Consider the following 15,381-nt stretch of genomic DNA (forward strand, 5'->3'; position numbering starts at 1 on the left):
AGCAAGAGAGAGGCAGGGCAGGGAGGATATGAAAAAAATAAATAAAAATGAATGGATGAATTGGGGCAAGGTTGTGAGTGATTTGATGCTTGCAGTTTGATGAAGAAGGGCATTTAAGAACTGAATTTAAAAGGTGACCTGCTGTGGGATGAGAGACAGTGGAGGAAGCTGGCTTAAGCACTTCATTGCAACTGGATTTGAAGTATTTGTGTCAGGGGGCTATTATTTGCAGAATGTATTAACAGATAGGTTTAGAAAGAATAAATGAAGAAGAATGCAACAAAAATAATGCACAGTTTTTACAGTAACTGCTTTTAATTGTAACCTTTCCACCAAGGGATGAAATTCTGTTCCTTATGAAGTCCATGACAAAACATCCATTGATTGCAGGAGCAGGATTTTTCCAAGAGTTTGCAAAACTGAGTAGTGATTTGAGATGTATCAGATTTCAGCCATCTGACTTTTCAGCAAGTGGATGTTGAGAAGCGTATTAAAAAATCAGATCTCAAATTGTGTCTTCAGCACTGAAGAGTCTAAAATCACAAATATTTATTATAAAATTTAACTTGATCAGAAAAAAGATCTCCGACTATGAAAATCTGTGGAATCTATGACACATACTTCCATGGAAGCGTAAAAGACCTTTAGAGTCTGACACTATGAAGGCACTTATTTAATGTTACACATGAAGATTGGCCTCACTGACTTTGTTTAAAACTGAACGCATAGTTTGTAGGGTGACCAGGGATTATGCTTAACAACTTTTAACAGTTTACATTCCTCAAGAAGTAACATATTTTGAAGGAATGAAACCATGGCTTTTCAGTTTTTAATTCTTAATGTAGATTCTTAATTCCTGAGATGACAATTTTTAAAATAAGGTGCTTATCTTGAAAGTGGTAACTCTTGTTGGGATTTTTCCCATCTATGTTAGGCTGATGGTTTGCTGTACTTTTGGGGCAATATTCTACTTTAGGATGAACTGTATCATGCCCTAGAGGTACTTATTTCTCTCCTTTGTCTTAAAAAGCAGCACGGAGAAGAGTAGCTCTGATATGAGAATCTGCAGTTGAGCAGATGGGTCCAATTCTTAATGTTTTTAACCTTTCCTTCTCAAATACTGGCTGTAGATCACTCTCACAGACCTTCCTCTACAGGCAACAATTTCAAGCATGATACAATGTCACAGAGAATAATTTCAGTCCCTTTCTCATTCCAGGATGAAATGGGTTGGCAAACAACTGTAATGGCAGCTTGCATACAGATTGATTTACTTGAAATTCTGTCTCTGATCAGGTTTTTATTTGCAGTGTTCTAGAGAGTTTGAGGTTTAGAAGAAAAAAGATATCGAAACTTGTACAGTCAGCCTTACGAAAAACAGAAAGGATTTGTTCTTAGTTACCTGCTTAGAAACAAATGTTATGAGCAAAGGATTACAGGAGCAAAGACTAATAGCAAATTTGTGATGCATGGTTAAATACAAGGAAAAGGACGTTTTTCGCTGAGAATGTAGGAAATAATATCTGCTTTGCTCCAAGTGCTCTATAGTAATTTGATAAATGAATTTTCAGCAAGAAATAAGTCCATGAAAGAGTTTGATTGAATCGTGAATTGTATTTCTAATAAATTCGACTGTCTTAAAAGGTCAAAGGTATAAGAGACGAATAAAACTCTTCACAATTCAAATGTAAATCATCCTGTTTGTTTCAGTTCCAGGTCTGACAGGAGTCATTATGGTGTTAGTATTATTCCTAATGTGTACAGCTTCTACATATGCCATCAGGTAAGACATAATCTGATCATTATGATGAAAAATACCATTTGAGTAATTATATTCTCATACAGATTAGAGGAAATGTAGAGCAAGTGCAGTGCAATGCCAGAACTATTTAAATTAAAGTTAAAAGTATCGGTTTTCTTGCCTGTTTTTTGTACTAAGGTGGAGTTAAATTAGCATAGCAAATGTTATATTCAAAAAGTTTCAAAAACTGAATAATTAGTTGCCTTCAGGAAAAAAGCCTTTTTTAAGGGAAACACTCATTTAAAAATCTAAACCTTTAAAAATTTGAATAATTCTGCTTTGCTGTTTGTACAGCCAGACAATAAACTAAACATACGGAAAGTGCTGTCCAGTGCACAGGCCGTTGGAATTAAGGCCACTGGAAGGAAAATAAGGTGATATTTTATCTATCTTAATGGTTTTCAGTTATAAAACAGCAAATTGTAAAAAAAAAAAAAAAAAAAAACAAGCAAAAAAACCCCCCAGAAAATCAATAACAACCAAGCAAGCCCAAAGAGGACTGAACTACCTTAGCAGAATATTTTTTAAAGTAGAATATTTTTTAAAGCTTTGCTTCTGGTTGTCAAATGTGTTATATTTAACAGAGACGATATTTTACAGAGTCAGAGTAAGGAAACAGCAATGCTTTATCGGCTCAGAATAAATACTAGGAATCCTGGAGTCTTGGTCCTCCAATGGGCTCACATTCGACATCAGCATCACTGAACATATGTTGTAGTACGTCTGAGTGAACAGCACGTTGCAGGATCTAGCCCAGCATAGTAGCCTTTTGTAAGCTTGGATTCTGCAATTGAAACATATAATAAAACTTGTTTTTTATAGCAGTCCCTGTTGGAGTCAAAGACATCCTCTTGATTCAACAAACTGCAGGATATTTTAATTCCATATCTAACTTCATAATAGTAGCATAATAGTGGCTCCAGTGATATCAGCTAGATATGTGTTTATGAATTTTGCTGAACTAATCTGTCTTTCCTGAGTAGGAGTGTTATTAGGTGCTGATTCAAGAAAGGAGTCCAGTAAATGCTTGTATGCTTTTCCTAAATAATACTTGTGCACTTTACCTGGTGCTTCCAGAGTTAGGACCTTTGTGAGGAACTGGAGGGTACAGAAACACAGGATAAGACTGCTACACAGGATGTCAGACATGGTTGCCCAGCGCATAGTGCATACAGATGGCTGTGCTTGCAAAAAAAAATCAATTTTAGGAAGATGGAAAGATGGAACAGTTACTTCACACTGCTGCGGTGTGCCAGAACAAAGTCCTGTTTTCTCCAAGGCCATGATAAATTAGAAAAAAAGAACAGCATTTATTAATGATTAGGAAACTTGGGAAAATATATGTAGTTGCAAACATATTCTTGGAAATAATAATTTTACAATTCATGCAACAAAGGTTTCCATCTTTCCAAGTTACATGCTTGGTTATTTCTTTCTTGCAGTTAACTATAACTGCAAGTGCTTTCCAGTCTTTCCACCATCTAGCCAGCAGAATCAAAGCTCTGAAGAGATCTACAGCATCTCCTATTACTTTAGCAGTAATTCTTGTTTAGAAACTTTACCGTGGCTTCTCCCTCAGGTATCTGGCTCAAGCTTACCTTTGTAGTCTGTTTTCCAAAGGCAAGAAGCTTCCATGTGCCTCTTTCTGTCAAGAGTGCCCTTCCTTCATCTTAATTTTTGGCCAATAGTGACAAATTGTGTAAAGATCCAGAAGCCAAAATGATGCTAGATTTCTGCATGTTCTGTGAAAATAGGTAGGCTAGCAGAGGAGAGAGACCTTTATCCTCACTTTGTCAGTTATTATTAGATATCAGAGAATCTGCACAGAGAAGGAATCCTTTAAGGGTTTCAGCTATGTCAGAGTATCAATTTCAGTCCTTTTTCATGTGGATTCTCAGCTGCCTAATAGTGCCTAAACTCATGCTGTAGTCTTAGGAAAGCTTACTGCCTGTCAGAAATGGGGCTTGATTTGAAGTATTTCAGAGTGCATTAAGCTGTCTTGGATTTCAGCCCTAATCCTCTCTTACAGACTAACCTGCTCAATCGTTCCTTCCTTCTTATGTTCTTCCTGAAATTTTTCTTTCTGTGATTTTCATGTTATTTTATGTCCTTATGTGTTCAGTAAGCTGTGTGAATAAGTATGTGGAGGAATGGATTGGCTGCTAATGGTGTAAAAGGGGAAAGTGAGTATCTTTTGAAATCTTTTGTAAATTTTTTCCATGTTACACCTGAGAATCAGTTCAGCATTTTTCGTTTAATAGCTGTTTGTTAGAAGGGATGCAGAATTATTACAAAATACAGGAAACATGCAGATAAATGTTGACATCTAATGTCATTTCTGCAAAAATGACTTTGCTAACTATCAAACTAATGATGTTCAAGAGCGTTTCCCTTGAAAACAATTACTAGCAATTTTGGAAATCATATATTTAAAGAAACATTAAAATATAAGTTGTTCAAATGCCATCTCTTTTTATAATCAAATATGTATATCTTCAGTTTCATCTTCTAAACTAACACATACATATTCCTTTTCAGAACTATCTGTAACAGGTTTAAAAATAATTTTGGCAGAACCCTACTATCTAAGTTTACTCTGTCTCTTTAAAAGTGTGTCAATCTTCTCATATGTTTTTCAATAAGTTAACTGTTAAAGAGCTTCACCTGCCAAATTCTAAAGTGGGTTAACCAAAATTAAAATTAAATGCTCAACTTGATCTCTAATTTTCAGGCATTTGGGTTTCTAAGAATTACATTAATTCTGTGAATAATATCTTGTTTTAAGCCCTTAGTAGAAGGTAAAGAAAATAATTAATGCTCTGAAGAACTATAAACATGTTTATGTGGCAGTAGGAAGATTACTGCATGTGCTAGAATACTGTATGTAGCTGTAGGACCCACAATTTAAGACGTATGTAGGTAAAGAAGAGCCATATAAGAATTAAAATATTAGAAAATGTTCCTCACAGTGAGAGATTCAAGGATCTCCATCCCTTTAGGTTGAAGAGGTGGGGAGGCTGAGGGGATTTGATTACATTCTTGACTTGATATAAGTGAGAAACCAGAATTTTATAATAGAGGGATCTTCAGGCAGCCTGAAAGAAGAATAAAATGCTCAACTGGCTGGAAGTTGACTTTTAGACAAATTCAGACAAGAAGTGTATGTTTTTATCAGTGATAATATTTAGCTGTTGAAAGCAACTTGTCAGCAGTTGAGATTGCCTTTCTATCACTGGAATTTTGAAAAATTGGTTCTTTCTGGAAAAAAAGGCACAAGATCGATTAGAATTAGTTTAGGGTCTAGCTTCTGATGTTGTATTCTCCAAGATACCAAATTAAACCAGAGCACTAAGACCTGTAGCAGTTCTGGGGGTAAATGATATTCCCTGTGCTTTCCCATCGTGCTTCTACTCCCTATTCCAACATCCTTTAGTTTTATCTTACGGATATTCTCTTCCCCAACTCCTTAAAGATACTGATATGTGACTCTACTTTGAAATGCCTAACAGGGTGTGGATAGTTACAAATGGCTTGAGCAGTCTCCAGGAGGAAAAAGTGTTGGCGTGGGAGAAGGAACAGGCTGACGGAGGGTTTTCAAAGCTCCTTGCTGTTGATGGGTTCTTTAGAACTGCTGTTGCTTAGATTTTCTTCTTGGTGCCCCCCAGACAAATTGTCTTAATGATCTTTTCTGGCTTGAAAAAGAAAACAGTAAATCCTGTATTGATAGAAAACGATGTAGCGTACATTTCAGACATGTATGGAAAGAAGTGTAGTTAACTGTTACGTAAAAGACTGTAGGAGGAAAAAAAATTCTGAAAATGAGTTAGCTATGTCTAAAGAGTAGCTTCTTAAACTATGTACTCAGGGATTTTGTTTATTATCATTTAATAGTTATTTTGACTTATTGGTGGGGATAGGGTTTTTTTTGGTTTTGAAAGGGACTTCAAAAGCATGGCTTCTGCCATGCTGTGTATTATGAAGAGCTGTGTTTGTGTGCTATTAAGTGGAGCATCTTCTTAACTTATTTGCTTCCTTTTTATTGGTGACTATTTTACTCAAGAAAAAATGAAGAAAAAAGAATAAGCTTAAAAGAAAACAGTTCCAGAGGGGCTTTTTCTTTGGTCTTGGTTCTTTTTACATTTCCTAACAAACCACTGATGAAAGGGAGTCCTCCTTCCGCTTCGCCCCTCCTTATCCTCGTGCTGGTAAAGGTCCTCTTGTTCCTTCCAAAAATGTCAGTCCCAGAGCTCATTATACGTGACCTCTAGCCACTAAAGCTTCTCCTACCTGTCCTGTTCTTGCCTTCTTGTTCTAGTCGCCTTTCTTACTCTACCTCCTTTCACTCCGTACTCTAAAAGTTTCTCTTTCCTTTCCCTCCATCCCCTCTGCTGCTGCTGTCTACTCTACCTGTTTATATTTAGTAGTAACACATTAAACACTATAGCTCTGTGCTGGGACAGGGCAAGGAGGCATTCACTGTAAAGAGATTGAGTTTGGAGCCAGGAGACTGAAGAGCTGTTCTAGATATAAGAATCTGATAGGCACTGTATGGGGCCTATGAACGCGGAGAAGTCTCCTAATTTAGGAAGTGTTCTCCAGCTATCTCTGTACTTCCCTGTCCTTCTCTTTTTCTCTTATTCCTTCTTCTGTGCCAGTCATTTGTTGTCTTTGACAGCTAACAGTTTGTAAATGCGGTGTGTATATATTTCTGACTGGGCTTTGCCTGTACTACATGACTATGCGATGTATAATGATCTCCTGTGTGCACAGATCTGCTTTTATTAAGCAGTGTTTCTATCTGAGCGAAACAGTTTGAAATGGCACTAAACCATGGTTTATTCTTTTCAGGGTCTCAAACTATGACATCTTCTGGTATACACACAACCTTTTCTTTGTCTTCTATGTGCTGCTGCTGATGCATGTTTCTGGGTAAGTAAATGAAAAACACCATCCTTTTCCTCAAGCACAAGCAGAAAGAGCAGATCCCTTGATTGCTGCCTTTCCTAAGCTTGCTTGTACATAGGGGCCAGCCTCCTGACAAGATCTCGCGTCTTCTTTTTTCTGACGGGTAGTTGTTTAAGTAAAGTTCAGACTGAGGCTTGAAGAATCATCTATTACTACAGACAGCTAGCATAAAGTTTCTTCACTTTCACATTTATTCCTTGTCCATTTTGCCAGTTTCTAGTGGGAAATTAAGAAAACATCACTATTGTCTTTCTGCCTCTTCTCACCTGGCTACTGAAATTAGGATATGAAATAAAGTTGCTCATCTCTTCCTTATACCTTCCTACCTTCCACTTTGACTCCTAGGAAGATGGAAGGAAAGGCCACTCCCTAATTTTCTTCTTCTCCTTGTTCTGGTACAGAATTTGCTAGTTTTTCTCCCCAGCTGTATTACATGAACATCATAACAGTTTTCATGCACCATCAAAATGATTCATTTTGATCAGATATCTATCTAGCTCAAACAGGTCCAGCTCTAGTGCAAGAAAAAGCAGATTCCACAAGTTACGCTATGTGCCGATCTGGTCCATTAACATCAGTGAAGTTTTATCTGTGGATAACAGTGCAGACATTGGTACAGGAAAGGGATAGTGTATTTGAATGAGGTTAATTTCTCCATGTCATCAAACATCTACTGAAACATGGAGTGCTGGAATGCCTGTGCTACACTGAGCACTGCTGTTTAAAGTAAACAGTGAAAGGTAATTAGGCCTAGCGAGATCACAGTAGGAGTAATGTTGTTGAACAAAACAAACTCAGCTTGAGATCTGGTGAATTCAAATAATGAGTTCAAAACGATTGAAACTCCTGGACAAAGTTCCAGTTTTCTGTGGGCTTTTTGCTGTGGCATAGCTCCTGTTCATAGGACTGGGGGAGATGTATTTGATCTATTCTCCCCGATCTGGGACAGAATGAACTTCCTTAAATTATTCCTGACAGGTATCTTCTTCTTGAAAACATCTGATGACTGAGACCCTCTACCTCCTTAGGCAATCTGTTGCACTGGTTACCTTCCAAGTATTTATAATGTCCAGTTTAAGTGTCCTTCACTGGTCTTATCCTTTGACCATTGTTTTCCTAACCACGTCGCCACATTGTCATGAAGGGTCTGGCTGGAGAAATTCACAAACCATAGCACCAAGTACTAAGGAGGTATCTCCTTGTACAAGCCTCCTTAATACTGAGCTGGAAAACCTTTCAGTATGAATCTAAAAGAGCTGAGTGCCGGATAAAAGTAAGACAAGGATGAGTCATGGAGAGTGGGAGTCAGTTCAGGATTAAGACACCTAAATTTAGGTCTCTACATGTTTTCTAAGTGTCTACCTCCCATTAAAGTCTAATGAGTTCTAATGAATATAGTCAATGAAGCCTGGAGAGTGCTGCAGCTGACCTTCTGCTACAAAGGTGTACATTCAGGTAAGCTGAAGAAAGCTTACATCTACATTTAGGTGATTCCTAAATGTCATGTCTTAGAGATTTGCGGACAAATGGTCAGTTATTCTTCAGTGCAAGGCATTTCCTATGACTGGACTGTGTAGGCAGATTGGGTGCCGATTTGCCTGCCTTGGAGTCTCTCCTTTTGAATAGTTCCACAGTTTTCCTATGTTCTTGTTTTATTTCGGACTGTAATGGATATGTTCTCATACCATCCTGTTTTTCAGGGTAGCCAAGCACTGTTCAGCAATGTATTACGTGATGTGATTCATCTATCATGTATGATTGGTTTGTTCTTTCATCCCTACCCTAAGGGTGAGGAGAATCTTTCAGAGAATTATCCTTAAAGACTTTCCTTGCTCTTGTACTTCTTGCAATGTGACTTTCAAATATTTTAGTGGCTTAAGGCTTGATGCATATCTATGTTAATTTATCTGTATTTTAAACCAGTAACAGCAACATCAAGAAATATTTTATTTAAAATACAGACTAGATGTTTCTACTAGAAATGTAAGGAGCTACAAACGTTTGGAACCAGATCCTCAGATGGCACAAATTTGGTAGTGGTCTGTTTGGAGTTAAGTGTATTATGCTTGTTCACAGCAGCTGAGAACCAGGCCTTTGTGCTATTGCCGTAGTTATCAAAGGATTTGTCTTTTGAATTGTAAAAATTCTTAAGATTCCATGCACACATTCACCTTTAGCAGACTGAGGACCCCTCAAGCGACTCACCTTGAGTTGAGCAGCAGAAGATGGATAAGAAGATAAAAGTTGTGTAATTCCTTTTAAAAACATTTAGGACTATTGAGCTCTAGCTTATCATCATAACAATCTCAAGAAATAGTAATATGTTTCCCAGCTCTAGCCAGAAGTGAACGTTGTCATCCACTGTCAAAGGTGTGTGTGTCTGTCATACATTTGAGCATCTTCACATCCAGTATTCTGTGAGGTAGAACCATGCTGTTGTCTCCATTTAGGGAGTGGAAAGTTAGGTCGGATGTTGATGCATGTCCATGCTATGTGTTGCTCAGCCTGTTAGTCACTTTCATATGACTTGTCCTTCCTCTGTCTCCCAGTTAAATTGTTTGCTGAAGATGTCTGTCTCCTACTGAGGTTTTAAAAATTCAAATGTTGTTCCAAATATATATACAAGGATATATGTCAGGCCCCTTAGAGTTGTGCAGAGCACAATCATTCTGGGAATTGGTCCGAGGTGTGTGAGACAGCTTTCCTTTCCTCAACAGCTTTAGAAATGGAAGTCATTGCAGCTGCTGTTACAGGCAGCTTTGTCATCCCAATTTGCTGCTTAGTTAGCATTTTTATAATAGTTTAAACAAGCTGGAGATCGCTGGAGGAGATGCTTGTGTTTGCAGTTCAGATATTCATGTCACAAGGAAAACTTTGAATCCTCTTTTGGATGTTCTGAGGCCGGAGAACCTGAGAGAGCAGCTGGTAGGTATACTAACTGGGGTTGGAACTGATCGGAAGAATATTGCATGTACTGTGATTTCCAGCTAAACCCATGAGGCAGCATAATGTTTATGGAGCAGGGAACTAGCATGGTGCTAGGGGTATCTGTCATTTTGCAAATATGGGATGACCAACAGTGTTGTCAGAGACAAGTGATAGGGATGATCTGGCAATAAATATAGACAAAAGCGTGGGTGTAGGCACACAGACAAATGTGTGCCCAAGTGATTTGCGCAGAGTCAGGCATGGAATTTAGAGTGAGCAGGTTTAAGTTCCAAACTGCTTTATTCACTGGACCGTGCTGGAAGTCTATTATTGGCTGTCAGGACTGCATTTCAGTTGGGAAGATTGCCAGTAGCCTGCCAGAGCCCATTTAACTTGGGAATGTTGCTTATGTTCTCCTTCTCTCTGCTCTTGTTGAATTAGACTCAGTCACTGTCACTGTTGCTGGTGCTGTGTGTGTGTGGAGGGGGGAGCTTGTAGCCTTATATTTGGAAAGTATACTTGAGATGAGCCTTCTCCACGTGACCTAGTACTCAGAAGGCAAATCTCAGCAGTCATTGTACCCATGTGTCTTATTTCCTAGCTGGCACCATACTACCCAGCTGTCATTTAGCCCTTTGTTTTTCGAATATTCCTACTTGTTGTTTTACTGTCATCAAATACAGATTCTTTAGGGGCAAGTAGTACTTCCAAGGAGTTTTATTACTATCGATTCTTTCCCTTTTTGAATGATTCATGCATGCGCTGAGATATCCTAGAGTGTCTCAGGTTTCCACTCTGTAGTTTCTAGCTGCAGCTGCAAAATTCTCACTTTGTTTTAACGTAAATCTAACTTTAACCTCAAAAATAAGCACAGACCCCACAAAATAATTTGCAAGATTGGTTCCTTGGCTTTCATGCGGAACTTTCTTTTATCTTCTTTCCCTTCTACAAGAAGGATTCAAAGGAGCCGTAATGCTCACAAATGATTCTGTTGTGTGTGAACCTGATAAACACCAAGTGGTGGGAACATTCCTGCGGTCTATGAGTTGGCAACTTAGGACACTTCTGCTACAGATTGCCTTAAAAAATAGGGTTTACTGACTGTAGGGAAGATGAGTGAAAAATAGCTTGGGTGTGACTGAACTGGAAATGTGATTATTTAATTTTTCTTCAAGGCTCCCACAATATCTCCCTCTTTCAAGCAATATTCAGCTTGAGGCTGTTCAGTGGGGGAGTGCCAAGTGAGCTGCAAAAGTTAAACCTTACCTCTAGTGGCAGAGAGATCTATTGTTGCAAAGCTTCGATCTTATTGAAAGTCCTGAACACAAACAAAAGAAAAATTCGTATAGACAGTGAGCCTTGGGACTGCTTTCTGAAATCCTCTCCAAATTAAGAGAAGCTGGTTGGTTTTGACTGCTACTTCAGTGTCTTTGTTATTTTTCTCTTCCTGTAGGGGAGTGCTCAAGTACCAGTCTAACTTAGAGGAACACCCTCCTGGTTGCTTTAATCCTAACAAAACACTCCGAGAGAATACGACAGTGCCAAAGGCTTTTGAAGAGTTGTTTCCTGACTATACTACTGAACCCTTCCCAGAGGACTTATCAGTGCCGGAACCCTTTGTACAAAATAATTTTGTGAGAATCTGTTCCAAGGAACCCAAGTTCCAGTCGCACTTCCCAGAGGTCTGTATGATCCGACGTTTCAGGTATTACAAGCTATGCCAAGTCTTGCAGTTAGCCATAACCACTAATTTTTGCTTTTCCAGAACAGATGTTTTAATAATGGAAAACATTATTAAAACCTTTTCAGGCAGTCAAAGATTTGGTGAGGAAAAACCAATTTATATTAAACCTTGATTTGCATTGCGGTGTAGTACATAGAACAGAGTGGAAAAATGTCAAGAGATTGGCTGTAATAGTCTCTTTTTTACTACACGATAAGACATGTATTGGTGTTGCTCTAAATGTTCTAAATTACAGCATAGCAATTCAAGCAAACTTAGTATTTATATAGCATATTCATACAGTCCTTTTGTAAGCATTGTGAGGCAGTAGCTAATTGAAATAATCAAACACTATTTGTTCTCTTCTTTGCCATGCAGACGTAATTCCTATTAGGCATTTCTGGGATGCAGTTGGTTTTGGTTTGGCTTTGTGACAGGGTACCCTGTTGTTTGCAGAGAATGATGTTATATGTAGTATGGGTAAATGAACATGATGACAATGGGGATAAAAAAGCCTTTTCTTTTTCTATTTTCCTTTTGTTTCTGCATGTTTTGTGGCAGCAGCTTTTTCTTCATCCAAATTTTCTCATTTCTTCTAAGGAAAGATGAGCTGGGCTATATTGACAGGTAGCCCAAGGAACTTTGGGAAGACTGAGTTTACAAATCTAAGGCCCACTGTTCAAGGTGGTGCCGTAACAGGCTTCATGGGGCTTTCTATTTATTATTACCATTGTTTTCTGTAGAACATAAGTGTCCCTTAGTACCTGCTGTGGCAACTCATTTTACTGTGGAGCATAGAATTATAATAAGAAGCAGTCAATGCTACACTAATGCCCGTCAACAGAGTCCTTTGGATTTGTATTTTGTTGTGATACTACACCTGAAGTACAAGTCTCAGTGTGTATCTAGCTCCAAATAACCTGTAAGACATCAAACAGTGTCGTCTTTGGGGCTAAAGATGTATGCTTTAAAGCTGTCTATGCGAAAGAAAGTGACATGGAAAGAATTAGCCACTTAATGTTCTTCTGGCAGCTTGTAATGTTATTTTAGAACTTTTCTGGATGTGGAAATAGTTTATGCACTTAGAGATACCAAGTCTAAAAGAAAGTTTGCATCGCTCTTAGGTCCTGTGAGCTACCCAAGTTTTTACAGCCGGAGATGCTTGAGGAAATTAAGTACTCTGGTAGTTGCAAGAGATGCTGATGTGTAACTTTAAAAGTTGGGGTGGAAAGATGGATGAGTGACTAGGGCACTTCAGTGCCTTGACTTGAGTGACTTAGCAGATGTGGAGTTAATTGTTAGCTCTGCCATAAGCTCTCGCTAATTGACTTTTAGGATGAGATTCAGCTGAACAGCTGCAAATGTCTCCAGCTAGTCACCCTGGGCTCCCTTAATAGTCAGTGCAGAGAAACGGGCACTTTCAGGGCACAATTTGTCTATCTACACATCCTCCATAGGGAGAAATGAATCCTACTTCAAAAGTGCCTATTTCTCTCCCCCGTCGATAACGTTCTATTAACTTACTATAAGCGTAAATTCTATAGCACAAGGATTGTTTCTTTCCTATTTTTTTGCCTGTAGCTGAGATGATTAAATGAAGGTAATAGTCAAATAATATTGCAACTCAGACAGTGTTTGTGCTTAGAGGTTAACCAGTTTTATAGTACTTTGGTTGGTTAAATTTTGAAACAATAAATGTACTGCGTCATTCACTGCTGAAATCGGTCGCAATCTAACTGCATAAAAATAGAGTAACATGGTTGCAAATGAGGTCATTAGCATTTTGTTCCTGATTAGTTTTATGATTGAAATCATTTGTGCTTGTGGATGATGCTGCCAGTTAGACTGATTAAGCCCCCATAATGAGCTTGGATTGCATGTAGAGAGATGTGGAGATGATTACTTGTGATCCAAACACAGCCCAACAGATAGATAGGTGTGAAATGAGGTCCTGCAAGCACTTGCATTGTTCTGAAATTTGAAAATATACAATGAAAAGTCTTTGGTGTAATATACTGTTGTATTCCCTTAGACATGGTTTTGGATTTCTGGACCTCTGTGCTTATATTGTGTAGAAAGGCTGTACCGCTACATCCGCAGTAATAAACCAGTCACAATAACTTCAGTGATAAGCCATCCCTCCAACGTCCTTGAAGTAAGGATGATGAAAGTCAACTTTAAAGCAAGGCCTGGGCAGGTGAGTTAACGTGCCCCTAAAAAATCACTGCTGTTCTTATAGCATTGTCTATAGGATGCTTTCCACTTTGGGAATGTTTTGAGCATGTCTTTTCTACCACTTATTTTTTTTTGGCTGATTTTATTTCAGTATGTTATTCTACACTGTCCAAGAGTGTCAGCACTAGAAAGCCATCCATTCACCCTTACAATGGTAAGAAATCCTTTTACTTTGACGTAATGAGTTTTTTCAGGTATTTTCCCATTTATTTATATGTGATGAGCAAATGGTGAGCGTTGCCTTCAAGGTGAAAATTCCCTTCAAAAGAGCTTATGTTTCATTTATAAGGATACCAATGAATATGAAATACCGGGATTATTATGTATGACAGTACTCAATCCGTATTTACTTTTCTCCATTGTTGAGAAAATTGTAATGAGAACTTTTTTCAAAGTCTTCCATAAGTGGAAAACACTAATAAATAAATAAGTAAAATCCATGTGATTTTGATCATTCAATTTCAAATAAAAGAGGGTTCAGCCATCTGTTTGTAGACCTTAATGTAGAATGAGCACAAATTCTAATGAATTTTCCGTCTTTTTTGCTATTCAGTGAAATGAATAGACATTACCTCAACTGCCTTTTTCAAACAAAGTTAGAGAGCCATCAAGTGTAAAAAAAAAAAGTTTTAAAAAGTCATCTGCTTTATTTTTACATCAAGAGATATATCAATGACGTCATGCAATCTTGGGATTATTACTTATACAGCCCAGTGTAACTAGAATGAGATCTCATGGTCAAGAAAGACTGGAATAAAGTAAAATTGTATTTAGATATACTTGGAGCTGTCCAGGAAGTGCAGTGACCTAGTAGGTGCTACAGCAAAATTTTTGTAAATCTAAATATCACTAGAAATAAATTTTATACTGTAAATCTAGCAGTGAATCTTGGTTAAGGAAAGCTGCCTTTGCATGGCTTAGTGAAGCAATATTGGTGCTTGTATGGTAAAAATCTCTTCCTTTTTTGACATAGGCAAATGGCAACTTGCAGCCTAGTGCAGTTTTGCATTTGAAAGAGAAGTGGAATGAAGCTGGCATTTGCAAAGCTTTTTGGGCTACCCTGATTACCAGTAAAAAGCAAAAGCGTATTTATCTGTTGTTAACTCCAGTAGGCAATTTCTGAGGCCTTCCTCTATATAGTGCCTAAAAATAACTGGAAGCGCAGTGCTGAAAACAGATGTGCATTGCAGTATCGATGGGATGGTAGCTGGGTTTTCTTGTGCAGAATGGTTTAATCAGTATTTCCTTCTATTTTTTGATTAGTTTAGCAATCAGAAGGTAAATTTAAAGCACTCAGCACAAGTCTCAGATTGCTCTTAACAGTAGTTTTGCACTGCCAGAGCTTGCTTTAATTCCTGTTCTATACTGATTGACACATCTCATTTAAACATGAATCTCAAAACTTTATGTTCTTGTTTTCTGACTATCCGGTTCAGTGGAAATTAAAATAATAGTAATAATTTGATCATTATTAGTAATTGCACAGTTAGGAAGATGTGGGGCATTTACAAAGATTTAATCTTATATTAGGAAACTGGCAAAATAATGGATTGTGTGATACTAATTTCTGGAAATAATGCCTTCACAGACTATAAGGCCTGATTCAGTAGTAGTCATTTCTCTAGCGAAACTTCTTATTTGTTTTCTTATGAGAGTTTTGGTCAGAAAAGAGACTGCTGAAATGAACCTACTGAGTTAGATCCTAGGATGAAGTTAAATAAAATGTTTT

The 15,381-nt window shown here is 37.9% G+C and overlaps 1 protein-coding gene across 13 annotated transcripts in view; it reads left to right on the top strand.

Moving 5' to 3' along the window:
• Positions 1-15,381, top strand: part of NOX4 (NADPH oxidase 4) — a 108,291-nt gene that overhangs the window by 17,540 nt on the left and 75,370 nt on the right. For 11 of the 13 annotated variants that reach the window (XR_011138755.1, XR_011138756.1, XR_011138757.1 and 8 more), the window contains 5 exons: positions 1,711-1,783; positions 6,650-6,730; positions 11,148-11,376; positions 13,450-13,614; positions 13,744-13,806. Coding sequence is in view for 10 of the 13 variants with exons in the window: in XM_068930534.1 (XP_068786635.1) it covers positions 1,711-1,783; positions 6,650-6,730; positions 11,148-11,376; positions 13,450-13,614; positions 13,744-13,806 (611 nt within the window). In the remaining 3 variants the exon portion in view is untranslated. The remainder of the gene's footprint in view (positions 1-1,710; positions 1,784-6,649; positions 6,731-11,147; positions 11,377-13,449; positions 13,615-13,743; positions 13,807-15,381) is intronic. The other 2 variants (XM_068930532.1, XM_068930533.1) reach the window with 1 other exon arrangement.

The sequence above is a fragment of the Struthio camelus genome, chromosome 1 (assembly GCF_040807025.1).
Source record: "Struthio camelus isolate bStrCam1 chromosome 1, bStrCam1.hap1, whole genome shotgun sequence".
Taxonomy (NCBI): domain Eukaryota; kingdom Metazoa; phylum Chordata; class Aves; order Struthioniformes; family Struthionidae; genus Struthio; species Struthio camelus.